General features: G+C 41.5%; 1 protein-coding gene across 3 annotated transcripts in view; it reads left to right on the forward strand.

Moving 5' to 3' along the window:
• LRCH1 (leucine rich repeats and calponin homology domain containing 1) overlaps positions 1 to 27,787 on the forward strand; it is a 236,885-nt gene that overhangs the window by 166,670 nt on the left and 42,428 nt on the right. For all 3 annotated transcript variants that reach the window (XM_056562089.1, XM_056562088.1, XM_056562087.1), the window contains 3 exons: positions 16,640 to 16,749; positions 19,206 to 19,343; positions 20,195 to 20,272. In XM_056562089.1, the coding sequence (XP_056418064.1) occupies positions 16,640 to 16,749; positions 19,206 to 19,343; positions 20,195 to 20,272 (326 nt within the window). The remainder of the gene's footprint in view (positions 1 to 16,639; positions 16,750 to 19,205; positions 19,344 to 20,194; positions 20,273 to 27,787) is intronic.

Raw genomic sequence — 27,787 nt, forward strand, 5'->3', positions numbered from 1 at the left:
AGTGAATGACCCTTTGTTGTTCCTGGAAACATGGCTGAATGAGATTCTTCCTGCGGACACATTCTCTCCTTATTTCTCCGTGGAGTGGGGCCCACCGAGTTCTGGCTCAGCCTCCTCTTCCTGGCGGCCCTCCACGTCCCTTCCTGGCCAAACTTCTCCACTTCAGGGACAGAGATGCTATTCTACGGTCAGTGCGGCTCAAGGGTGAGGTCGTTTGTGATCTTAAGTTTATGGTGGGGTGGCTGGAGGGAGTTTTCTGTACTATTAGTTAAGACTTACCTGGTGTTCTTTTAACGCCTCGTAGCAGTAGTATTTAGGGTCTAGATCTACACTGTGTTTGGGACTAGATGTTTACTATGTCACGTTTAGTGTTAGACAGGGTATTTTTGGGAATATTTTGGTTCTGCTTTGTTGCCTTTGTCTATATGTTTTGTGTCTGTGCCCTGTTTGTCTTTATGTTGGTTGCGTGTGGTATGTGTGGTCCCGGTGCTCTGCCCACCTCTGTCCTAGTCCTCCTGTGGGTTTTCCTGGGCATATGCAGTGTCATCTTTCATTATGGGGACCCTGAAGGTGGTTAGTTGGAATGTTTGGGGGCTTAATTCTAAGTTTAAAAGGGCATTATGTCTAGATTTTGTGAAACGCCACAAAATGGGTTGAGATCTGGAGACGGGCTAGGCCACTCAAGGACCTTGAAATGCTTCTTACTAAGCCATTCCTTCGTTGGGATTGTTTGGGATCATTGTCATGCTGAAAGATCCAGCGACATTTCATCTTCAATGCCCTTGCTGATGGAAGGAGGTTTTAACTCAAAATCTCACGATAAATGGCCCCATTCATTCTTTCCTTTACACGGATCAGTCATCCTGGTCCCTTAGCAGAAAAACTGCCCCAAAACTTGAAGTTTCCACCCCCATGCTTCACAGTAGGTATTTGTGTTATTTGGATGCAACTCAGCATGTGCCAAATGCTCTCTAGCAAACTTCAGACAGGCCTGGACATGTACTGGCTTATGCAGGGGGACACATCTGGCTTTGCATGATTTGAGTCCCTGGCAGCATAGTGTGTTACTGATGGTGGCCTTTGTTACTTTGGTCCCAGCTCCTGCAGGTCACTCACTAGGTCCCCTCGTGTGGTTCTGGGATTTTTTTCTTACCATTCTTGTGATCATTATGACCCCACAGGTGAGATCTTGCGTGGAGCCTCAGATCGAGGGAGATTCAGTGGTCTTGTATGTCTTCCATTTTCTAATAATTGCTCCGAAAGTTGATTGCTTCACACCAAGCTTCTTGCCTATTGCAGATTCAGTCTTTCCAGCCTGGTGCAGGTCTAAAATTTTGTTTCTGGTGTCCTTCGACAGCTCTTTGGTCTTGGCCATAGTGGAGTTTGGAGTGTGACTGTTTGAGGTTGTGGACAGATAACAAGTTCAAACAGGTGCCATTAATACAGGTAACGAGTGGAGGACAGAGGAGACTCTTAAAGGGGTACTCCCGTGAAATACTTTTTTTTTTTTTTAAATCAACTGGTGCCAAAGTTAAACAGATTTGTAAATCACTTCTAATAAAAAATCTTAATCCTTCCAGTACTTTTTAGGGGCTTTATACTAAAGAGAAATCCAAAAAAGAAATGCATTTCCTCTGATGTCATGACCACAGTGCTCTCTGCTGGCCTCTGCTGTTCATTTTAGGAACTGTCCAGAGCAGCATATGTTTGCTATGGCGATTTTCTCCTGCTCTGGACAGTTCCTAAAATGGACAGCACAGATCAGCAGAGAGCACTGTGGTCATGACATCAGAGGAAATGCATTTCTTTTTTGGATTTCTCTTTAGTATACAGCCCCTAAAAAAGTACTGGAAGGATTACGTTTTTTTAATAGAAGGGATTTAAAAATCTGTTTAACTTTCTGGTACCAGTTGATTTAAAAAAAAAAGTTTTCCACGGGAGTACCCCTGTAACCCCTTAAGGACTAGGCCATTTTACACCTTAGGACCAGAGCGTTTTTTGAACATCTGACCACTGTCACTTTAAACATTAATAACTCTGGAATGCTTTTAGTTATCATTCTGATTCCGAGATTGTTTTTTCGTGACATATTCTACTTTAACATGGTGGTAAATTTTTGTGGTAACTTGCATCCTTTCTTGGTGAAAAATCCCAAAATTTGATGAAAAAATTGAAAAAATAGCATTTTTCTAACTTTGAAGCTCTCTGCTTGTAAGGAAAATGGATATTCCAAATAATTTTTTTATTCACATATACAATATATTTACTTTATGTTTGCATCATAAAATTGACAAGTTTTTACTTTTAGAAGACACCAGAGGGCTACAAAGTTCAGCAGCAATTTTCCACAAAATTTTCAAACTCACTATTTTTCAGGGACCAGTTCAGGTTTGAAGTGGATTTGAAGGGTCTTCATATTAGAAATACCCCACAAATGACCCCATTATAAAAACTGCACCCCCCCCCAAAGTATTCAAAATGACATTCAGTCAGCGTTTTAACCCTTTAGGTGTTTCACAGGAATAGCAGCAAAGTGAAGGAGAAAATTCACAATCTTCATTTTTTACACTTGCATGTTCTTGTAGACCCAATTTTTGAATTTTTACAAGGGGCAAAAGGAGAAACTTGTTTTTGTAGTCCAATTCCTCTCGAGTAAGCACATACCTCATATGTCTATGTAAAGTGTTCGGCGGGCGCAGTAGAGGACTCAGAAGCGAAGGAGCGACAAGGGGATTTTGGAGAGTACGTTTTTCATGGAATGGTTTTTGGGGGGCATGTTGCATTTAGGAAGCCCATATGGTGCCAGAACAGCAAAAAAAAAACACATGGCATACTATTTTGGAAACTAGACCCCTTGAGGAACGTAGCAAGGAATAAAGTGAGCCTTAATGCCCCACAGGGGTTTCATGACTTTTGCATATGTAAAAAAAAAAAAAATATTTCACTAAAATGTGTGTTTCCCCCCCAAATTTCAAATTTTTGCAAGGGTTAATAGCAGAAAATACCCCCCAAAATTTGTAACCCCATCTCTTCTGAGTATGGAGGTACCCCATAAGTTGACCTGAAGTGCACTACGGGCGAACTACAATGCTCAGAAGAGAAGGAGTCATATTTGGCTTTTTGAGAGCAAATTTTGCTCGGGGGGGCATGTCGCATTTAGGAAGCCCCTATGGTGCCAGAACAGCAAAAAAAAAAAACACATGGCATACCATTTTGGAAACTAGACCCCTTGAGGAACGTAACAAGGAATAAAGTGAGCCTTAATACCCCACAGGGGTTTCATGACTTTTGCATATGTAAAAAATAAAAAAAAAATCACTAAAATGTGTTTCCCCCCCAAATTTCACATTTTTGCAAGGGTTAATAGCAGAAAATACCCCCCAAAATTTGTAACTCCATCTCTTCTGAGTATGGAGGTACCACATAAGTTGACCTGAAGTGCACTACGGGCGAACTACAATGCTCAGAAGAGAAGGAGTCATATTTGGCTTTTTGAGAGCAAATTTTGCTCGGGGGGCATGTCGCATTTAGGAAGCCCCTATGGTGCCAGAACAGCAAAAAAAAAAACACATGGCATACCATTTTGGAAACTAGACCCCTTGAGGAACGTAACAAGGAATAAATTGAGCCTTAATACCCCACAGGGGTTTCATGACTTTTGCATATGTAAAAAATAAATTATTTTTCACTAAAATGTGTTTCCCCCCCAAATTTCACATTTTTGCAAGGGTTAATAGCAGAAAATACCCCCCAAAATTTGTAACCACATCTCTTCTGAGCATGGAGGTACCCCATAAGTTGACCTGAAGTGCACTACGGGCGAACTACAATGCTCAGAAGAGAAGGAGTCATATTTGGCTTTTTGAGAGCAAATTTTGCTCGGGGGGCATGTCGCATTTAGGAAGCCCCTATGGTGCCAGAACAGCAAAAAAAACAAAACACATGGCATACTATTTTGGAAACTAGACCCCTTGGGGAACGTAACAAGGAATAAAGTGAGCCTTAATACCCCACAGGGGTTTCACGACTTTTGCATATGTCAAAAAAAAAAAAAAATAATGTCACTAAAATGTGTTTCCCCCCAAATTTCACATTTTTGCAAGGGTTAATAGCAGAAAATACCCCCCAAAATGTGTATGGAAATACCCCATGTGTGGACATCAAGTGCCCTGCGGTCGAACTACAATGCTCAGAAGAGGAGGAGCGCCATTGAGCTTTTGAAGAGTGAATTTGTTTGGAATGGTAGTCAGGGGCCATGTGCGTTTACAAAGCCCCCCCGTGGTGCCAGAACAGTGGACCCCCCAACATGTGGCCCCATTTTGGAAACTACACCCCTCACAGAATTTAATAAGGGGTGCAGTGAGTATTTACACCCCACTGGCATTTGACAGATCTTTGGAACAGTGGGCTGAGCAAATGAAAAATTACCTTTTTCATTTTCACGGATCACTGTTCCAAAAAGCTGTCAGACACCTGTGGGGTCTAAATGCTCACTGTACCCCTTATTACATTACGTGAGGGGTGTAGTTTCCAAAATAGGGTCACATGTTGGGGGGTCCATTGTTCTGGCACTATGGGGGCTTTGTAAACACACGTGGCCTTCAATTCCGGACACATTTTCTCTTCAAAATCCCAATGGCGCTCCCTCTCTTCTGAGCATTATAGTTCGCCCGTCGAGCACTTTACATCCACATTTGGGGTATTTTCTTACTCAGAAGAAATGGGGTTACAAATTTTGGGGCGCATTTTTCCTATTTTCCCTTGTGAAAATGAAAAATTTAGGGTAACACCAGCATTTTAGTGAAATTTTTTATTTTTTTTATTTTCCCATGCAACTTTAACGAAAATTTGTCAGACACCTGTGGGGTGTTAAAGAGTACCTGTCATCAACTAAACTTTCCCTGATCCCCCTCCCCATCTGTCCATTACTCTAACTATGCCTATCCCTGTGTTTATTGAGGTTTAAAACGCTGTGGAAATACCTTTTTTTATCCCTCTTCATTAGCTCAGGAGCACTGTCTTTCTGAGGGGTGGAAGGAGGCGTGTCCCGGCAGGCATGATGTCACATGAAGCCTGGCCGGGACTCTGCTTCTGCCAGCCTTCCTGTATGCTGCTCTCCCTCTGCAGCAGTGTTTCCCAACCAGGGTACATCCAGCTGTTGCAAAACTACAACTCCCAGCATGCCCAGACAGCCAACAGCTGTCCGGACATGCTGGGAGTTGTAGTTTTTCAACAGCTGGAGGCACCCTGGTTGGGAAACACTGAGAACCAGGGACGGTGGGAGCAATTACAGAGGCAGTAATTAAGATGAATGTCAGGGGGGGGGGGGGGGGGCACAGAGCAGGGAGTGCAGTGAGATAATACAATGTATAAGATAACGTGTGGTGAGGGGCAGGGAGAACACAGAGCAGGGGGGAGGTGACTGCCTCTGTTATATGAGAGGCATGTGCAGGCTTGTAGCTCACAGTGAGCTGAGAGTACTGAACTTCCTGTGGAAGGACCAGTGCCCTTTCAGCATTAGTCCTAAAAGCTGTACACTTACTATGAAAAGCATAGGAAGCTGCCTGCAGACCAGGCATAGAAGAGAGACCCCTAGTGGCCAAAAGTATAAAATGAAAAAACTGGTATAAATATTAATATTTTTTAATGAAGATATATTACAATATGTCTTCATTAATGATTATGAACAACATATTAAAAGTTTTTGTTGATGACAGGTACTCTTTAAGGCTCGCTATACCCCTTGTTACATTCCGTGAGGGGTGTAGTTTCCAAAATGGGGTCACATGTCAGTATTTTTTTTTTTCCGTTTATGTCAGAACCTGTGCAAATCACCAATTTAGGCTTCAAATGTACATGGTGCGCTCTCACTCTTGAGCCATGTTATGCGCCCGCAGATCATTTTACGCCCACATCTTGGGTATTTCCGTACTCAGGAGAAATTGTGTTACAAATTTTGGGGGTCTTTTTTTCCTTTTACCTCTTGTGAAAATAAAAAGTAAAGGGCAATACCAGCATGTTAGTGTAAAAAATATTTTTTTTACACTAACAGGCTGGTGTAGACCCCAACTTTTCCTTTTCATAAGGGGTAAGAGGAGTAAAAGCCCCCCAAATTTGTAGTGTAATTTCTCCCGAGTACGGAGATACCTCATATGTGGCTCTAAACTGTTTCCTTGAAATACGACAGGGCTCCGAAGTGAGAGAGCGCCATGCGCATTTGAGGACTAAATTGGGGATTGCATAGGGGTGGACATAGGGGTATTCTACGCCAGTGATTCCCAAACAGGGTGCCTCAAGCTGTTGCTAAACTCCCAGCATGCCTGGACAGTCAGTGGCTGTCCAGAAATGCTGGGAGTTGTTGTTTTGCAACAGTTGGAGGCTCCGCTTTGGAAACACTGCCGTACAATACGTTTAAAAAAAAATTTGCCGCAGCTCATACTTGAAGCAGAAAACTTACTGTAAGCCTGCCCGTGTGAATGTACCCTGTACGTTCACATGGGGGGGCAAATCTCCAGCTGTTTCAAAACTACAACTCCCAGCATGTACTGACAGACCATGCAGGCTGGGAGTTGTACTTTTGCAACAGCTGGAGGCACACTGGTTGGAAAACCTTCAGTTAGGTTCTGTTATCTAACTCAATATTTTCCAACCAGTGTGCCTCCAGCTGTTGCAAAACTACAACTCCCAGCATGTACTGATCACCGAAGAGCATGCTGGGAGATGTAGTTATGCAACAGCTGGAGGGATCGCAACTACAACTCCCAGCATGCTGGGATTTGCAGTTTTGCAACATCTGGAGAGCTACAGTATAGAGACCACTGCAAACAGTGGCCCTCCAGATGCTGCAAATAGTTGTGTGGGCATGCTAGGAGTTGTAGTTTTGCAAGATCTGGAGAGCTATAGTTCAGAGACTACCATATAGTGGTCTCAAAGTGTAGCCCTCCAGCTGTTGCAAGACTACAACTCCCAGCATGCCCAAACAGCTGTCTGGGCATGCTGGGAGTTGTAGTTTTGCAACATCTGGAGTGCTACAGTATAGAGACCACTATATAGTGGTCTCGGACTGCAGCCCTCCAGATGTTGCTTGGCAACTTACCGGCTTCCGTCGGATCCAGGGAGCCTGCTGCACGACATCGCCGCCCGACGATCTCCGACGCCGATCGTCGCCCGCTGCCTCAGGGCAAGGAGGAACTGTTCTGAAGAAACCAGTTTCCAACAGGAGAGTTCGAACCTGTTTAATCGATTCAGACAGAGGGGTTATCCCCGTAAGCATCTGAAGAGAGCCTATTACAGAGCTTGTCACTCAGAAAGGAATCGACTACTAACAGAAACAAGGGTAGTCGATACCTCAAAAAAAGTCAGATGCATTGGTACTTACGATGGCCATACAGATCAAGTTATGGCTGTCCTTAAACGACATTGGCATTTACTGGCAAGAGACATGGATCTCTTGCCAGTCATAGGCAAGACCCCGAGCGTGACATTCCGCAAAGGTCCTAACCTCAAAGATCAATTGGTACATAGTCATCTCAGAACCACAGCCAATAAGGAAAGTTGGCTACAAACTAGGACAGTGGGTATGTATACTTGTGGCCACTGTAACCTATGCCGTCATGTTCAAAAGACTAAAGAAATAACTAATCCGGTGGATGGCCGTACATATCAAATTAGGCAGTTCATCAACTGTAGCTCACATAATGTCATCTATGTGGCCAAATGCACATGTCCCAAAATCTATGTGGGAAAAACAACCCAAGAACTAAGGAAGAGGATCTCACAACACTTAAGCAATATTAGAACGGGTAAGGATACTCCCCTGGCGAGGCATATGCTCGCAACCCATAATGGGAGATTGGAGGATCTAAAATTTGCTGGGCTTTGCCAATTGAAATTAGGACCCCGAAAAGGAAACATAGATACTCGCCTCTTACAAGAAGAGGCGAGATGGATTTGGCGACTACGTAGTCAGTCACCGTTGGGCCTGAATGAAGGCTTTTCTTTCGCAGCTTTCCTATAAATATTTTCTAATAAGTGCATATTATCATTTTCCCCAAGTTATATTTACTATTTTTTTGGTAGCAGCCGGTTGGCAACTGACCTAATATTAATAATTTTATTTTATTTTGTATCGGCAGTCCCGTCATGATCCCCTTTTTTAGATGTTAGTCCATATACCTTGAGGAATAGTTGGAATCTTTATTGTGCTGCTTATTGTGTTCCAAGTTGGCACATTATAAGGAGGCTATATGCCTAATGTGAAATGACTATATACCCCACTCCTCTATTTCTCTTTTTTCACCAACCCCGTTGTACTCTGTTAATTCATCCCATTTGTCTTATATCTATTATTTTTTGAATGGGAATATTATAACAAGGTTACTAACCGATAAGATAAATGACTATATGCCCCCCTTCCTCCCCCTTTTTTCTTTTCTTCTTTTTTTCTTGACAGCTATATACTGTTACCTTAAAGAGCTGGTCGTTATGTATTTTATATATAAGGCTAAGGGTTAGATTGAGGGCATTTAGAATTATGTATTTGCTAACTATGAGAGAGCATTAAGTCACTGTTTTTTTCTAAGTTTTAGCGCATGCGCGGCCTCTATTTGAGAATATCTGTGGAGACATTAGCGCAGGCGCAGCTGATTCCAGCAGGCCGGCGGATGTTTGAAGTTCTCCGTAGACGGCTTCTGACATGCGCCGCGCATCTTAATGATGTTGGTAGTAAGTGCTGACATCAATTGATGACGGAGTATGACGTGGGATCGTCGGATTAGGTAATTCAGGTCCCGCATTGGTGAATGATTTTCGCACACAGATGGTGCTGATTACAAGTTACATTTTATTGGTTGCCCTAGTGGCAATGTTTGTTACAATGGACTACATTGGAGAACATGACTGGGCCCACATTGATGACATCTGAGGGATGGGTTATATATACCCCCTCCGCCATTTTGGCAGCTGCCATTGCCACCATTGCCTCTTGAGAAAGCCGCGGAGGCGGCGAAACATGTAGAGGCGGCAATTGTGTGTATCTTTTTAAGCGACACCAGAGTGATCCCCTGAACAGGCAGCCACTGCAGGGCTACCTAGTACCTGAGAGGACATTGATCCTATAGATGCACCCACTGATATATTTGGATCACATGGTTGTCAGTTTTAATCGTTTTGTTGTGGGAATTATTTTTTAACCAATATTAATAAAAGTTAACTTTTAAGGGTTAAGCAATAGGGGTTTACACCCCGGGCTTCGGCCTTGGGGTTTAGTTATTGAGTCTGACTTTGGCCCCTTACTACCCTAGGGTAGTTTTTTCCATACAGATCGGTAAGTGGACTCCGGCACGGTCATCTGTCGGTAAAACGAAAGTTAACCCCCCTGCCCCCGATCTGCTATTGGTGGTCGCGTCTAGACCACCAATAGCAGGGATAGGAGGGGTGGCACCCCTGCCACCTCACGCCTATCTCTTCAGGGGGATTGTGGGTGTCTTAGACACCCGCTATCCCCCTTATATTCCGGGTCACCATAGACTCGTAATGACCCGGAATCGCGCAAATCGCAAGTGTGAATTCACTTGCGATTTGCGCCGATCGCCGACATGGGGGGGTCTGATGACCCCCCTGGGCATTTGCGCGGGGTGCCTGCTGATAGATATCAGCAGTCACCCCGGTCCGGTCCCCGACCGACGCACGGCGGGGACCGAAATTCCCACGGATGTATGAGTATGTGCCTGGTCCTTAAGACCCAGGGTGCAGGGATGTACTCATACGTGCCTGGTTCTGAAGAGGTTAAAGAAGAAGTTACAGGTCTGTGAGAGTCAGAAATCTTGCTTGTTTGTAGGTGACAAAATACTTATTTTCCACCATAATTTGCAAATAGATTCTTTAAAAATCAGACAATGTGATTTTATGGATTTTTTTTTTACATAGTCAACATAGTTGAAGTATACCTATGATGAAAATTACAGGTCTCTCTCATCTTTTTAAGTAGGAGAACTTGCACAATTGGTGGCTGACTAAATACTTTTTTGCCCCACTGTATCTGTGTGCAACCATTATACTAAGCAGCTACCCCCCTCATGAATAGTAGGCATGTGAGTGGTTGTTTCAGTATTTTGCACCTGTGCGACCTCCCCTTATATAGCATTGTGGCTTATCTGCATCCTAGTGGGAATAGGTGACTATCCTGCCCTTGTACCAGTAACCAGTAAGTATGGCCTCTTTTCTGTGATTTTATGGGGTTGAGCAAGTGCTTTGTATATTCTTTTTTTTTTTAAGTATTTATTTAAGTTTCACAATTTAATTAACAAACACCACTCACCTTTTTACCCTACTGTAAAGCATAAACTTGCACTGTTACATGATAGCATGTAGTGCACCAGCACTTATATGTGCACCCCACAAAGCACTGGCACTCTGGTCCCCCCAGCATCACAAGGCCAGACCACATCATGAAAAAATATACACTAGACATGATAAACACGAGGTATTAGTTGATATTTTGGCCAAAATACGCAACCTCGCATCCTTTTGCCTCAACTCCATCCCTTATAGACTGTAAGATCTCACGAGCAGGACGCTCAACCCTCTTGTAATGTCTTCTTATTTGTACCCTCAAAATTTGTAAAGTGCTGCGTAATTTGTTGGTGCTATATTCATAAATATTATTATTGTAATTATTATATTATTATTTATATGTGAGTGATTACGCAAAAATGTAAGACAATTTTAAAATGTCTTATTTGATAAATCCAACAACAACCTTTAGGGGTCCACCCCCAAAGGGCAAGCCCTAAACTAGAAATCCCCCCTAAAATCAATCTCTATTGCGATCTCTTAAAACATTGATATCTTATCTACTGAGCGGGAGTGTCACTTAAAAACACAGCCAGTGTTCAATAGTATTCTCTTAGCACCCCTTATACTATGGTTGCTGGGGATGTCTATTATGTTTGTTCATATATTGACATCCCAGTGGCTGCTGCTAAAATCGTGTCTCAGTTAGCCATCCCACCAGACACCATTTTAGCAGCAGCCACTTGGAACAAACATAATAGACATCCACAGCAACCATAGTAAATGGTTAAGTAGATAAGTTATCAATGTTTTAAGAGATCACAATAAAGATAGATTTTAAGGGGGGGGGGATTTCTAGTTTATGGCTTGTGACCCCTAAAGGTTGTTGTTGGATTTCTGCCCTGAAATCCTTGGGATTTTTTGTTGGTTATATGATAAATCAGCCACCACTGCAAATGGGAAAGTATTTTACTTTAACCTCACTACTTATTGAAAAAGAAGATACGTTTAAAAGGACTAGAGATGAGCGAATTTACTGTAAATTTGATTCGTCACGAACTTCTCGGCTCGGCAGTTGATGGCTTTTCCTGCATAAATTAGTTCAGCTTTCAGGTGCTCCCGTGGGCTGGAAAAGGTGGATACAGTCCTAGGAGACTCTTTCCTAGGACTGTATCCACCTTTTCCAGCCCACCGGAGCACCTGAAAGCTGAACTAATTTATGTAGGATAAGTCATCAACTGCCGAGCCGAGAAGTTCGTGACGAATCGAATTTACTGTAAATTCGCTCATCTCTAAAAAGGACCAATATTTTTGTGCAATTTACTGCTTTACTATTTAACACCAAAAAAAGAGCTTAAAACCAATTATGGATTCCCTTATCAGATTAATGTCAGATCACATTAAAGTGTTCACTTCATAATCCTCCAGTTTATATTATTTCATATAATATTGTACTGTAATAGGGCTCTCTGCTCAGTTTATTTTATACAAGAATTTTATGAATGCACAGATTTGCTATAAGCATACACAAACAAGGCTGCCATAGTATATCTTTATTATTAGTTTTCTCTCTTGAAGATAAAATAAATGATGTAAATCAGTGGTCTTCAAACTGTGGCCCTCCAGCTGTTGCAAAACTACAACTCCCAGCATGCTCGGACAGCCAACGGCTGTCCGGGCATGCGGGGAATTGTAGTTTTGCAACATCTGGAGGGCCACAGTTTGAAGACCACTGATGTGAATACTAGTGTGCTGATCCAGGAAAGTAAACTTGCCTTATACTTCCCCCAAGTGGTTACAAGGCCTTACTACACTTGAATAACAATGCAAAGTGATTTCATTTATAGTTACGGACAACTTTAAAACTAAAATAGTCTCAATAAAACTTTTCAAGCCCTGTCATTATAAAAAAAAAAACTGTTTCATTTAAATACTCCCAAACAAGAGAGAAAATATGAAGAGTAAATCTTCCAGTACATATGCCACTAGTTATTCCTACTTGAATAGTCACAAATTTAAAGGGGTAGTCCAGTGGTGAAAAACTTATCCCCTATCTTAAGCCCCGCGGGCTGTCGGGGCTCCGTGCAGGAGATCACAGGGGGCCCCAGCGGTCGGACCCCCCACGATCTCAAACTTATCCCCTATCCTTAGGATAGGGGATAAGTTGTTCACCACTGGGTTCACCACTGGACTACTCCTTTAAAGTACCATAGAAATAATTAACAGTAAATTCTATTTCAAAATAAAGGGTCTGTTTCTGCAGAAAATCACAGAAGTATTACAGAAGAAATAAATGAATAAAACTTGCATAAATCTTGTTACACACTAAGAAATGCAACAGAAAACCCAAGTTCAAATTGACATGTAGTGTGGATTTTAACGTGTCACTTTAGTAATAGCTTAGGTAGCAGGATATATGTTACAATTTTGAGCGAGACTGTGACATTTAATCTATGGATTTTCCAAAAGTCCCATAGTATTTTAGTTACTATTTTTAAAAATGTTTAAAGTACTATTCACACACATCAGATCCGCTGCAGATTTGAAGTTGCTGATCCGTATTTGTAAGATCCACAGTTGCAGATCTGCTGTGGATTTTACAAGGCGATTCTTATGGATTTTTGATTGCAACTTCAAAGCCTCAGTGAATCCGGTGTGTGTGATTGCACCCTAAGAGTCCGTTCACACGGGCGGATTACCTGTGGAATTTCTGCACCGTATTTGCAACGGAAAATCTGCTGCGGATTTTGCTACCATTGACTTCAATGGGTCAGCAGAAAATCCGCAGTAGAGGGAGAGTTGCAGATTTTCCTTCAGACTGAGGACCCATAAGACAACTGTGGGAAGTTAAAGGGGAACTCCGGTGGAAACAAGTAGGAAACAAATGTCTTCAAATCAACTGGTGCCTGAAAGTTAAAGGGGTTATCCACCATAAGGTGATTTTAGTACGTACCTTTCAGACAGTAATGGACATGCTTAGGATCCGCACTTGTATTGGGGCTAAATGGCTATGTTTTAAGATTACCATAACACCGTTGCTAGCTTTTTGTGAACTGGTATCTCCTTTTTGAGTTTTTTTCTTTGTCTACAAATTCCATTTTCCTCCCTCCAACACATAAGCCACCCCACCCAGTGAAACTTAAATTAACTGCATCCATTCAAAAGACCTGTGGTTTTCAATCAGGGTGCCTACTGCTCTTGCATTAGTTGCAGATTGATGTCTCTCCCACCAAGCGATCCCTCCACCCATTGAAGCAGCCAGGCTCCCTGTCATCAGCTGACTAGTGAGTCAGGTCTCGGCCGCATTGCAACCCGGGAAAAATCTGAGACAACAGTAATGTTGTATGCTGTTAAAAATAAATATTGGGGTGAAAATCACAGAAGAATTATAAGAAAATAGTCACACACAGGTACAGACACTATATTATGAGCTACACTAACTTTACAGCCCCTGTAGCATAGTCAAATAAAAAAAAAATCCTGGAATACCCCTTTAAACAGATTTGTAAATTACTTCTATTAAAAAAATCTTAATACTTCCAGTACTTACTAGCTTCTGTATAAAACAGAGGAATTTGTGAATTTATTTTCTGTCTGACAACAGTGCTCCCTGCTGACACCTCTGTCTGTATCAGGAACTGTCCAGATTAGAATCATATCCCCATAGAAAACCTCTCCTGCTCTGGACAGTTCCTGACATGGACAGAGGTGTCAGCAGAGAGCACTGTTGTCAGGCTGGAAAGAACTTCACACATTTCTCTGTAGTATATCTTTAAGTTATATCAGCTGATAAGTACTAGAAGGGTTAACATTTTTAAATAGAAATAATTTACAAATCTGTTTAACTTTCTTGCACCAGTTGATTTGACATTTTTTTTTCCACTGGAGTTCCCCTTTAAGGAGTTAAAGAAGTTGTACGTTTTCATCAAATTCTTTTCAACATTGCATGTCATCCAAGGAATATTTCTTCTGGATGGGTCACTGCTGATATTGAAGGGATGAAAACTACTACAGAGCTACTTAATCCTAAAGAGGTTATCCACCATAATGTTATTTTAGTACTTACCTGCCAGACTGTAATGGACATGGTTAGGAAGTATCCGTGCTTGTCTTGGTGCTAACTGGCTGTGTTGTGAGTCCACCATAATGCTTTTGATTTATTTTTGTGAAATGTCGATTCCTGCTGGGACTTTCCTTCCTCCAACTACAAGTCCCAGGATCCCTTGTTTGTAAATGTGAGGTCACTTTACTCCCTCCCACACACCAGCCACCCCAGCCATTGAAGCACCCTGAAACAATGAGACAATTCCCTGCAGCCATGTGAAAAATGATCATGGTCCGTTGCCCAGTTGCCCCTAGCAACCAATCCGCTGACTTCTTTCATTATTAACAAGGCCTCTGGAAAATGAAAGAAGCGATCTGATTGGTTGTTATGGACAACTGGGCAACTATTCCTTTGCACAGGTTTTGATAAATCCTCCTTTAGTCTCTTATGTATGGTAAGCTTTTGTTGCAGTTTAGGCCATAAAAAGTAATGAATACCGTGTTTCTCACAAAAAACACACTAGGGCTTATTTTCAGGGTAGGGCTTATTTATTTACGGGGGGGGCTTCAGTGTGGAGGATGGGAGGCTGCAGGAGTGTGGAGGATGGGGGCTGCAGGAGTGTGAAGGATGGGGGGCTGCAGGAGTGTGAAGGATGGGGGGCTGCAGGAGTGTGGAGGATGGGGGGCTGCAGGAGTGTGGAGGATGGGGGGGCTGCAGGAGTGTGGAGGATAGGGGGCTGCAGGAGTGTGGAGGATGGGGGGCTGCAGGAGTGTAGAGGATGTGGGGCTGCAGCAGTGTGGAGGATGGGGGGCTGCAGGAGTGTGGAGGATGGGGGGGGCTGCAGGAGTGTGGAGGATAGGGGGCTGCATTAGTGTGGAGGATGGGGGGGCTGCAGGAGTGTGGAGGATAGGGGGCTGCATTAGTGTGGAGGATAGGGGGCTGCAGGAGTGTGGAGGATAGGGGGCATCCTCCACACTCCTGCAGCCCTGCATACTCCTTCAGCCCCCCATCCTCCCCTTCCCCTGTTGTCCTCCACACTCCTACCATACCCTACAGCAGTATTTCCCAACCAATGTCCTCCAGCTGTTGCAAAACTACAACTCCCAGCATGCCCGGACAGCCTTTGGCTGTCCGGGCATGCTGGGAGTTGTAGTTTTGCAACAGCTGGAGGCACACTGGTTGGGAAACACTGCCCTACAGTGCCCCCCACCCCTCTGCCATAATAAACTTGGGTACCGGTACTCATTTCACTTTCTTACCGTACCCTGCGGCGAGATCTTCTCCTATAGCTTACCGTAGCAGCCGGGGGCAGGGACACGTCCGTGACGTCGGCCGTGCATACGCGCCGACGTTATAGAATGTCAGCGTCCCTGCCCCGGCTGAATTACGGTAAGCCGCGGGACCAGCCAAAGGAGGCGGGGGGGGGGGGTTGGCCGAGGGGGGCTGTGGGGTCTGCGGGCATTACGCGGGTGGTCGGGGGGGATGTGGAATCTGCGGGCATTACCGCACTGTGGTGGCCGGGCGTGGTGTCGGGTCTGCGGGCATTACTGTGGCGGCCGGGGGGGGGGGCTATGAAGTCTGCGGGCATTACTGGCGGCCGTGGTCCGGATCTGGACCGCGGTCCGCCAGCAGATTACCCCTGGACTAGGTCTTATTTTCGGGGTAGGGTTTATATTGCAGCCCTACCCCATAAACCTGCTAGGGCTTACTTTCGGGGTAGGGTTTATTTTCGGGGAAACACGGTATCTATCATTGAGACCCTACATCTCTGAAATTAAATTGAATGTGGATAGGCTCCTAAGTAATTGCAGGCTAACAGAATACAGATACAGTACCTTATACATGTAAAAGTATGTATAAATGTAATTTAGCTTTCCATGGTGTTGACCCCATCATATCTACTTCAACCAATGACTCGTATTACGTTGTTATGTAATATATATATATATATATATATATATATATATATATATATATATATATATATAACAATGTTGTTTTTATACCTCTTCAGCATGATTAAGCATGGCCCCTTTAACATTTCTTTTTCTATGATATTCTGGTTTTATTTTTATATGTGTCACTTTGTAAACAATTTTCCATGAGGTGTGCATGCTGAAAGTATGGCAAACCTATGCCACTTAAGTCATTGTATGCAATATGTATCCATCAGTACATCATTACCACGTCTCTGTGCTCATGTCTAAGTCTGTGCTCTTCATAAGGTTGTCAGTAAGTTTATTATTTATGGATGTCAGAATGGAAATCTTCACCTATTCATTTTCTTTTATCACTTTCTAGTTTTCATTAGACCACAGAGGAACTTGGAGGCAATAGATCCCCAGTTTACAATGAGAAGAAAAATGGAACAGATAAGAGAGGAAAAGGAACTGATGGATAGTCTTCGGGAGGTAACAGTTCATTTTGACACTCAGTATCATATCCCTGAGAAAGAAATTGTAGAGTTTAGTTATACAGACATTTCAGAGTTAGAGGGCTTCACCGTTTTAATTTATTTTTACTTGTATACTATTTGTCTTTTTCTTTTTTATTATTCTCTTTATATTTTTCTTAATGCTCAATGGCTACTTTCTTATTTCAGTATTTTAAACACGTGACCTAGAGTTTATTGCTTTTCTTACAGTTTTATTTAACCAAAGGTTAAGGATTCTTTAAAAAAAAAAATGTCCCATTTAATATCTAAGAAAATAAGTATAGATTTACTAAAGCTGGAAGTCTACAGTGTACTTTATATGTGGCAGATTTTATGCTATGTAAATCAGTATAAATAGTTGAACAAAGCATAAAATCCGCTGCGTAAACGGTATATGTGAACAAACTCTTAGACTGTCTAGTCTGAGTTTAATCCACCTATTAGTTGAATTCTGGCTCAATTATAGCACACGGTGTCACATTATAATCCAGATACCTTTTTGCCCAAATGTGCCCTTTTTACAGGAGCCACAGCCTTGCTGTCGGACATCCTGGAGAAAGTGTCCAAGGCTGGTGTAATGTCCGTTTATTTGTTTTTGTATTTTTCTGTTTAGGTGTGTATTCACACACTGGTTGTTCTGAGCAGTCTGCTATTCTCCTTGGATTGGGAATGGTTAATGCTAAGAACCAATGAGATCTTGGGTGTGTCTATTTTATCCAGAGTTCTCCTGTATTCTCTGCTAGTTATTTTGTGCAATATTGCTACTATAATGTCTGTTTGTGCAATACTCTGACTATGTCTGCTTGAACATTTACCTTGTATTTATCTTGTGATTTTATCTAGTTTTAGCCATGGTTAAATAGTCTTGTAGATTTTAGTCTGTGTTACATTTGTCGGTTTTAGGAATAGTATGTCCGTTCTGCTTAGTATGTGTTCACACTGTGTTAGTCTAGTGTTAGCTGTGCTCTGTATGTAATTATTCCTGTTGGTATCTTGGAGTCTGTTCAGACTCATCCGGTTTTAGTCTTGCTTGTTACCTGTGGTCTGTATGTTATAATTCATGTTTGGTATCCAGGAGTCTATTTTGATTCATCCGGTTCTAATCCTGTGTTTTGTGTTTTTATATTTCTGTTTCCTACTAGTTCAGCTTTCTGGTGTGCGCCCCGCTGGCTAGTACTCTATTTGGCTTTATTATTCCATCTACTCCTTTTGTGGAGTGGGTTTTCCAGTTTGTTTGTTCTGTGTCCCAGTGTGAACAGTGTCCTATGTTACCTGATCAGTTTAGTGTTTTAGCTCTCAGTTCTTCCGCTCATCCCTTGCATTTCTTGGATTCTGCTGTATACCTGCTCCATACCTAGTTTTGTTCATTTTATCATGTCTGCCGTTGATCTGGATTTCGGTTTGTGAATTGTTTGTTAATACAATATATTCTGCCCTGTTAGTATTTGTATCCTGTCTGGTCTATCTGTTCTGGTTTGTGTATTCCCGTTCTGTTTCTGGCCTGTGACCGACAATGTATATTATTTGTTTTTACGCCACTTCACTGTAGGGAGGGACCGGCTCCAAGTCGTTGATTCAATGCTTAGGGTGTATGAGCAAGTAGGCAGGGAGAGTGTTACTAGGGCCAGCTTAGGGCTCACTCTCCCTATCTACCCAGTCAGTCATGACAGCTGGGTTCACATTAGCGTTTTGCATCTCCGTTGCTAATCAGTTATAGAATTGAGCAATGGAAATGAAAAAGATAATGCATCCCATTCATGTCAATAGGCTTTTTTTTTTTTCAAATCTCTGCTATACCCAGTTACTGTCTGCTGCATTGAATGTGCTTTTTTTTTTGGAGCAGAAAAAAAAATGGGCATATAGGATTTTTTTCCATCAAAAGTAACAGATGTAAGAACGGATGTAGAAATTTAACATTGAAATCTATGGTGACGTAAGTAACTCCGGCATATTCCGTTATTTTTGTCCTTTATTTCATCCGCTACTGAGCATGCTCAGAAAAAATTAAATAAGGGTGAAAAAATAACACAAATTAACAGAGATACAATGGATGGTAATGGTCTGTTATTTTATATGCACATTTTACAAAATCTTTTACAATTTCTCTTCTGTTAACATCAGTTTCATATCCATTATGAATGACCTCCCTTATGTGTCAGTAAAGGACATTTCGTAATGGATTTGAACAACGCTGATGTGAACCTAGCCTAAAACACGTAATAAAAGTATTGTACTGTGTGTATGCCAGTTTTTTTATGCTGTGGTTACAGTTTCCTAGGTGGCAACCCAACCTGTACTTTTGATACTCTGTCTGGCCTATTGGTTGAATTAAGCCTAGGCCTGGTGTATACAAGTAATAAGTGATTGGAAACCAAGCTATTTAACTTAGATTTAGTTTGTTTGGCTAATTATATAAAATGTTGTTTGTTTCAGAATATTGAAATAAGATTAAAGATCTGCCTCCCTGAAGACCTAGGATGTGCTTTGATGGATGGAGTTGTCCTATGTCATTTAATTAATCAAATCCGCCCTCGGTCAGTAGGGAGTATCCATGTGCCCTCTCCAGCTGTTGTAAGTTCAATCTTATGTGGTTACTGCATGTACTCTAGATATGTACAAGACGTTTACAGATACTGAAACAGAGATTTTCGGGAACTTTATATTAATTGACTATCCATAGAGGAATGGAACTGAGCTGCAGTTCCAGGCACAACCGCTTGAAAATATATGCTGCTGTGCCTCATACACATGAGTATTATGGCCCATTCAGTGTTGGGGTGGTGGGAATTGGGCACTGATCTGATATTGATGGCCTTTCCCAGTGACTCTTATTGAAATCTTGGAAAACCTCTTTACGGTTACATGAAACTCTAGAACGATAAGATACTCAAGCAATGTTGGTTGTCTAAAGTGCAAACACCCTCCTTTTTTGGCTATGATGAGATTTGTTTTCTACAAAAGTATCAAAATCCAAACACTTCTTTTAGCAGCAAAACGAAATTCTTTGGAAAATAGAATTTCATGTCATAATACAAAGATACATTAACACCTCTTAATACAGACTGTGCTGAATTTCAGTTTAGCATCTGTTTTTGTTCTAAGGCAAAGGCTACTTTCACACTGCCGTTATGACCCAGCAGTACACCTGCCATTGTAAAACGACAGGTTTATAGTGGGAGAAAAAGTCTTTTTTTACCCTGCTATACTCCTCTAAAACAACGGACCCTATTATAATCAATGGGAATCATTGTGATTCGGTGGTGCCCATTATGACCTGTTCCCATAAAGGCCAAAAAAAAAAGAGCGTTAGGGGCGGGTCACAATGACAGTGTGAAAGTAGCATCAGACTTACTTCTGATAACATATATATTCTCAATAAGAGGTTTATATTTGTTACATCTGTGATATGCTTTATTTTTCAGCCTAGGCTTAGCATGGCCAAATGCAGAAGAAATGTTGAAAACTTTTTAGAAGCATGTAGAAAAATGGGAGTACCTGAGGTAAATTTTGCATCATTTAGTCAATTTTTATATATATAGCCAAAACTGGAAAAATATTTGTAAATCATATGCTGTATTGGCCACTTATCATGCTCATGGCTTGTGCATCAAACCATGTCTTTTTGCCATAACAAATCATTTCTACTATATTTTACTATTTTAAAGAGGTATTTCGACACAAGGTAAAAAAAACTAAACAGAATGCAGAAGCATAAAGCATTGCTTAGCTGTCAGTTCCAGTTCTAAAATCCATTTGTTTGGTGGGTAAATAGTCATCTCTACTACCATGTGTTCTCACTACTTTCTGGTTGCGGAATACAACATTTATCAAAATGCACTGTTTTCCTCAGCTTTTCATCACAGCCCTCCCACCCTGCCTTTTCACAGCACTCCTGTTAGTTCCCTGTGCCCAGAGCTGTTGCAGAAATTTCAGGAAATAGCTGAATATTGCTCTGCAGTCAGTAAATCTGCAGCACTTGCTGCAATCATTTCCTGTCTACTCCTCTGTCTGTGTCATTGTTCAGCACATTGCAGACTTAGGGGCTGGTCAGAGGTGGTGACATCACTCAGGGGGTGGCCTGAGACAAGAGGAAGTATCCGGCGTGCTGCTGAGACAACACCCTGCTGAAATTTAAATGACTAGACAACTTTCTGTCAGGGTTGAATCATGCAAAAACATGCTTCAGCCAGTACAATTTGTGATAACATTATATTCGTAATTATATAATTTGGGCTGATAGCCCCCAGAATACCCCTTTAAGATTTTGTAAAATTCTATTAAAGTTTATTAAATTATCAGTGTATGGAGTTTGAAGGCCACTGTTAATAAACAGATTTAGCTTTAGGCAACTTTCACACAGCAGCATTTGGGTCAGTATTTTACATCTGAATGAAAGAAATTGTCACCTTTTCTTTTTGGACCGATTTCCGATTTTGGCTTACAAATACTGATGTATTATATTCACCAAAATATTGGCATGTGAAAGTGACCTGAAATAGGTATCGCATTCACATAAGGTTGGAGCTTTTTCAGATAAATTTTCTTATGCTCCCCAGTTGTAATATGTTAACCTGTTCCCACAAATGAACATACCGGTACATTCATATTTGCAGTGTGTTCCCACTTCTGGACGTACAGTCAAATCCATTGTTGATACCGGCAGAGCAGCTGTGTCATTAGCATCACAAGCCAGCTACAACGTATTGCTAGGATCCTGCGGCAACTACCAGGAGCAAAGCTATGCTCCAATTCTGACAATAAACCTATTAGATGCTGCGATCAGTAATACCGCAGCATCTAACAGGGTGACAGAGGGAGGGGGGGCTCCCTGTGTTACCCTTTAGCAGTTGCAGGGTGACAGTGGTAACCATGGCAACCAGAGGCCTGAGAACGGCCTCTGATCTGCTGGATATGGAAGCTGATCAGGCTCTGTCTGATGCATAGTCTGATCAGCTATGCATCACAGTGTAAAACTGACAGGCTAGGTACTGCAGTACAAATCTGTGATCAACAGATTGCCCAGTCAGATCCCCTAGTGAGACAATAAAAAAGGAAAAATAAAGTAAACACTAATTAAACCAAAGTAAAAATACACAGCCCCTTTTACTCACAGGATCTTTTTCAATATTTGTTTATAAAAAATGTGCTATTGCTGCGTAATTAACAGCTTGGGCTATAAAACCATCACATTATTTGGGTACTCCGGTGGAAAACTTTTTTTTTTAAACCAACTGGTGCCAGAAAGTTAAGCAGATTTGTATATTACTGCTATTAAAAAATATTAATCCTTCCAGTACTTATCAGCTGCTGAATACTACAGAGGAAATTATTTTCTTTTTGGAACACAGAGCTCTCTGCTGACATCACGAACACAGTGCTCTCTGCTGATATCTCTGTCCATTTTAGGAACTGTCCAAAGCAGCATATGTTTTCTATGGGGATTTTCTCCTACTCTGGACAGTTCTTAAAATGGACAGAGATTTCAGCAGAGAGCACTGTGCTCATGATGTCAGCAGAGAGCTCTGTGTTCCAAAAAGAAAATCATTTCCTCTGTAGTATTCAGCAGCTGATAAGTACTGGAATGATTAAGATTTTTTAATAGAAGTAATTTACAAATCTGTTTAACTTTCTGGCACCAGTTGATTTAAAAAAGAAAAATTTCCCACCGGAGTATCTCTTCAACCTGCACAGTAAAGCAACATGAAAATATAAATTCAAAAATGATTGCTTTTTGTTAATCTTGCCTCCCAAATTATATAGGTTTTGTTTGTTTTTTTACTTAAAAAAAAATTTGAACTTTATTTAAGAAAGTTTTTCATGTTTACGCCATTGACTGTGTGGGTTAATTTATGCTATAATTTAATAGGTTAGACATTTATGCACATGGTGATATTACATATGTTTATACTTATTTTTATTTACATTATTTTATTTAAAATATCGGAAATGTTGGGTGATTAGAATTTTTTACCAGGATGACTATTTCATGCAATCGTTTGATTGCATACATTATTCAATGCATTGATCAGTGTTATTGGTGCTCCACTTACTACAGGCTTCTTGAATTTTTGGAGTGACGGTCAGAAAGCCCAGACGTGGGTTAGTGACATCTGGCTGTCATCCCACCAGCACCAGCAGTTTTACCTTTTAGATCCTGGGATCAACTTTGATCCCGGGATCTAAAAAATGTATGCCAGATGATTAACGCAAAATTACGTAACTATATCTTATAGGGTGGGAATGGGTTAAATATACTGTATACTGAAAACTCGAAAATTGCTGCTAAACATCTAAACCCTCTAATGTCCTAAAAATGTAAAAAAAGCATTCACCAAATAATGGCAACATAAAGTAGACATATCATAAATATGAATTAGTAACCAATTTTGTGGCATGACTATTTTTTTTTTTTTTACAAGCAAACAATTTCAAATTTAGAAAAATTATAATTTAAGAATCCCTTGGAGAATATTAGGTATCCCAAGGTTATAACCACATGAAGTGAGACAGGTCTGAGTTTAAATATGGATCTCAGTCCTTAACGGGGTACTCTGGTGGAAAGCAATTTTTTTTTAAATCAACTGGTGCCAGAAAGTTAAACAGATTTGTAAATGACTTCTATTTAAAAAATGTAATCCTTCCAGTACTTATCAGCTGCTGTATACTATAGAAGAAGTTATTTTCTTTTTGAATTTATTTCCAGTCTGACCACAGTGCTTTCTGCAGACACCTCTGTCCATGTCAGGAACTGTCCAGAGCAGGAGAGGTTTGTTATAGGGATTTGCTCCTGCTCTGGACAGTTCCTGACATGGACAGAGGTGCCTGCAGAAAGCACTGTGGTCAGACTGGAAATAAATTCAAAAAGAAAATAACTTCTTCTGTAGTATACAGCAGCTGATAAGTACTGGAAGGGTTGGGTTTTTTAAACAAAAGTAATTTTCAAATCTGTTTAACTTTCTGGCACCACTTGATTAAAAAATAAAATAACAAAAATTCCACCTGAGCACCCCTTTAAGGCCAAAATTGTCCTGGTCCTGAAGGGGATAACTATTTCTGCATTGTCAGTATGGAACACCAGAAATGGAAAGGTACACTTTTTTTTAACCTTGCTTCTTAGACATTACAAAATAAATAATTAGCTTGAATATCCTTTATTAATTTTAATTTTTCAACACCTAGCTTAGTCCATGCATGTTATATCATTACAATAAGACCAGACATAAACAGTCACCATACCCATAATTTGTACTGTCACCTATCTATCTATATATATATATATATATATATATATATATATATATATATATATTTATATATTTATGGAGCCTTTTCATGGTTTTTTTCTTGGATTGTGGTAAAGTATAAGTAGTGATATTCTGTTAGATAAACATAAATATGATTGCATTGTGATGTGTATCTCTACTTGTAAAAAGGATTTAACATAAAACATTAAGGGTGCATTCCCACACGGCGTATTTTGCTGCGTATTTGCTGCGTATTTGGTGCTGCGTATTTTCCTACCCATTGACTTCAACAGGGAAAATAAAATACGCAGCAGCAAATACGCAGCAAATACGCTGTGTGGGAATGTACCCTAAAGGGTAGCTCCCACCATCACTTTTTTCTGTCCCTGCCTATTACCCATCTATCCCTAACCCCCTCCCTGCCTTTAATTTTTTTTTTACATATTAAAAATGCCTTTTTCTATGCCTGGTAGTGTGCTCACTACCAGGCAGACTTCCCCAGCAGGCACCACGTCACTGATGCCTGCTGGGGCTGACACTTCCGCCCGTAGTTCACCTATACAGGGCGCCTCCAGCTGTTTCCCCACTGGAACTCCAAGCTTGCCCTGACATCTATTGGCTGTCAGGGCATGCTGGGAGTTGTAGTAGGGAAACAACTGGAGGCATACTGTATAGGTGAACACCGTGATGGCCGCACATCCCGCTCCCCGCCGCGCAGCCCGCAACCCCCCGCCCCTGTCGCGCCGCTCAACTCACTCCCCCTCCCCCTTAGTTCACCTATTCAGTGTCCCTCCAGCTGTTTCCCCACTACAACTCCCAGCTTGCCCTGACATCTATTGGCTGTCAGCGCATGCTGGCAGTTGTAGTGGGGAAACAACTGGAGGCATACTGTATAGGTGAACACCGTGATGGCCGCACATCCTGCTCCCGCCGCGCAGCCCGCAACCCCCCTGGCCCCGCTGTGCCGCTAAACCCACTACCATCCCTCCCCCCGCAAAAGCATAAGCATTGAGAACAGTCATTATTTTACCTGTCACCAGGGCCGGCGTGCGAGGCCAGGGAGCCTGCACGCGTCCTCTTCCTTCAAAGCGCTCGCTCCCGCCTGTCTGATTGACAGGCAGGAGCGAGCACCGCAGTGAATGAATTCCTACTCGTTGCCAGGCTTCAACGAGTCGAAATTCATTAGTGACGTCACTGCCGAATGCATTCGGCCACTAGGAGGGCGACCCCTAGTGGCCGAATTTAAAAGTGATTTTAAACTGTTTTAAAATCACTTTTTGTAATTAAAGTATATTAGAGATATGTTGTAGTACTTAAGTACTACAACATATCAATTTTTTTATTTCATGACAGTGCCCATTTAAATTGGGATTTTAGAATTAGTTTCTTCAGCCAGAAATACTATATCATAAGTCACATGTTCTCCAGTGGAGCTGACATGACGGACCGGGGGACAGGGAGAGTGAGCCCTAAACTGACCATAAAAAACACTCTCCCTGCCTACTCGCCCAAACACCCTAAGTGGTGAATCGACAACTTGGAGCCGGTCCCTCCCTGCACTACAGTGCAGAGGCGTAAAAACTAATAATATACATAGAAAGCACTGATGAAGCAGTGAGATAATAATAAAACGTCACCTTTATTTCTCCATTTTAAAAAAAAATGATTGACGAAAAAATGATGCAAAAAGAAGAAAAAAATATATGTATATATTCACACAAAGCGATCAACCAATGGTGAATAACAAAAGTGTGCACAAAATAATGTCTTTTAAACACAATAAAAATTCGGCCGCCAACTGCTGTAAGTTGTAGCCCACTGATTGTGGTTGAAACATATCCCGCTGAGCAACACCAGGAGAGGGATACCTCAGGTGTAGATTTCACTTTGGCAATCATATATTGTTTCACACCAGAGTACACAGGTTTTTCCATAAAAAGGCAAAATGTATCACTTGCAACTGCTGAGAATAATAAAGTGCCGACCTGCAAGGTGTTTTATGCTGGTGTTCACACAGTCCGGTACCGCAGTGTATCACAATTCAGACCCAGGTAATTTTTTAGCAGCAGAAAGTCATCATAAAAGTCACAGTCTATCTCGAGCAGTGATAAGATATATAAGATGAAAGTTTAAACCTGGTATCCCGAGCTTGCTTCGTACGCATATGTCCTCCGGCTCATTAAGAGCAGTGTTTCCTCCGAGTGGATTGCAGTCCTTACGGTGGTTCAGAGGTCCGTATCGAATCTTGCCGGTGTGCTCAGCGTATTAAGATGCTTTGTTTCTGGACATCAATTCTGTAGGCATACAGTCCATGCAGTTGGTTATAGATGATGCAAATTCTGTTGCAGATTCGCCGGGGGTCACGTAACTAGTTAGCATGGAGGAGTGGTGCATGGCCATTCTTAGTTGGTGGAGCGATTTGTCTGGTTAATTCCGATAACGAACGAGACTCCGTATCCGTACCAAGCAAGGTTGGGATACCAGGTTTAATCTTTCATCTTATATATCTTATCACTGCTCGAGATAGACTGTGACTTTTATGATGACTTTCTGCTGCTAAAAAACTACCTGGGTGTGAATTGCGATACACTGCGATACCGGACTGTGTGAACACTAGCATAAGACACCTTGCAGGTCGGCACTTTATTATTCTCAGCAGTTGCAAGTGATACATTTTGCCTTTTTATGGAAAAACCTGTGTACTCTGGTGTGAAACAATATATGATTGCCAAAGTGAAATCTACACCTGAGGTATCCCTCTCCTGCCCACGCTATAGGTGTTGCTCAGCGGGATATGTTTAAACCACAATCAGTGGGCTACAACTTACAGCAGTTGGTGGCCGAATTTGTATTGTGTTTAAAAGACATTATTTTGTGCACACTTTTGTTAGTCACCACAGGTTAATCGCTTTGAGTGAATATATACATATATTTTTTCTTCTTTTTGCATCATTTTTTCGTCAATAATTTTTAAAAAAATGGAGAAATAAAAGTGACGTTTTATTATTATCTCACTGCTTCATCAGTGCTTACTAAAATTTCGAGTGAGAATATTTTCCATACAACTGTGTTATACACGGATCAGTGCAATATAATAATATACATAGTCGGTCACAGGCCAGAAACAGAAACGTAAAACTACCAGACAACCAGATTTACTAGACAGGATACAAATACTAACAGGGCAGAATATAGTGTATAAAGAAACAGTTCACAAACTGGAATCCAGATAAACAGCAGACAAGATTAAATGAACCAGTCTAGGTATGGAACAGGTATACAGCAGAATCCAAGAAATGCAGGGGATGAACGGAAGAACTGAGAGCTAAAACACTAAACTGATCAGGTAACATAGGACACTTTTCACACTGGGACACAGGACAAACAAACTGGACACCCCACGCCACAAAGCCAAATAGACTACTGGCCAGCAGGCACACTCCACCGTTTGATCAGGATGCTGACACAGTAGGAAACAGAAATATAAAAACACAAAACACAGGACTAGAACCAGATAAGTAAAAATAAATTCCAGGATACCAAACAGCAATAATTACATACAGAGCACAAGTAACACTAGACAAACACAGTGTGAACACAGACTAAGCAGAACGGACATACTAATCCTAAAACAGACAAAAGTAACACAGAGTAAAATCTACAATAAACAAGACTATTTAACCATGGCTGAAACCAAGATATATCACAGGATAAATACAAGGTCCATGTTAAAGGAGACTTGGAAGTGTATTGCACAATAACCAGTGCCAG

The sequence above is a fragment of the Hyla sarda genome, chromosome 2, assembly GCF_029499605.1.
Source record: "Hyla sarda isolate aHylSar1 chromosome 2, aHylSar1.hap1, whole genome shotgun sequence".
Lineage (NCBI taxonomy): Eukaryota > Metazoa > Chordata > Amphibia > Anura > Hylidae > Hyla > Hyla sarda.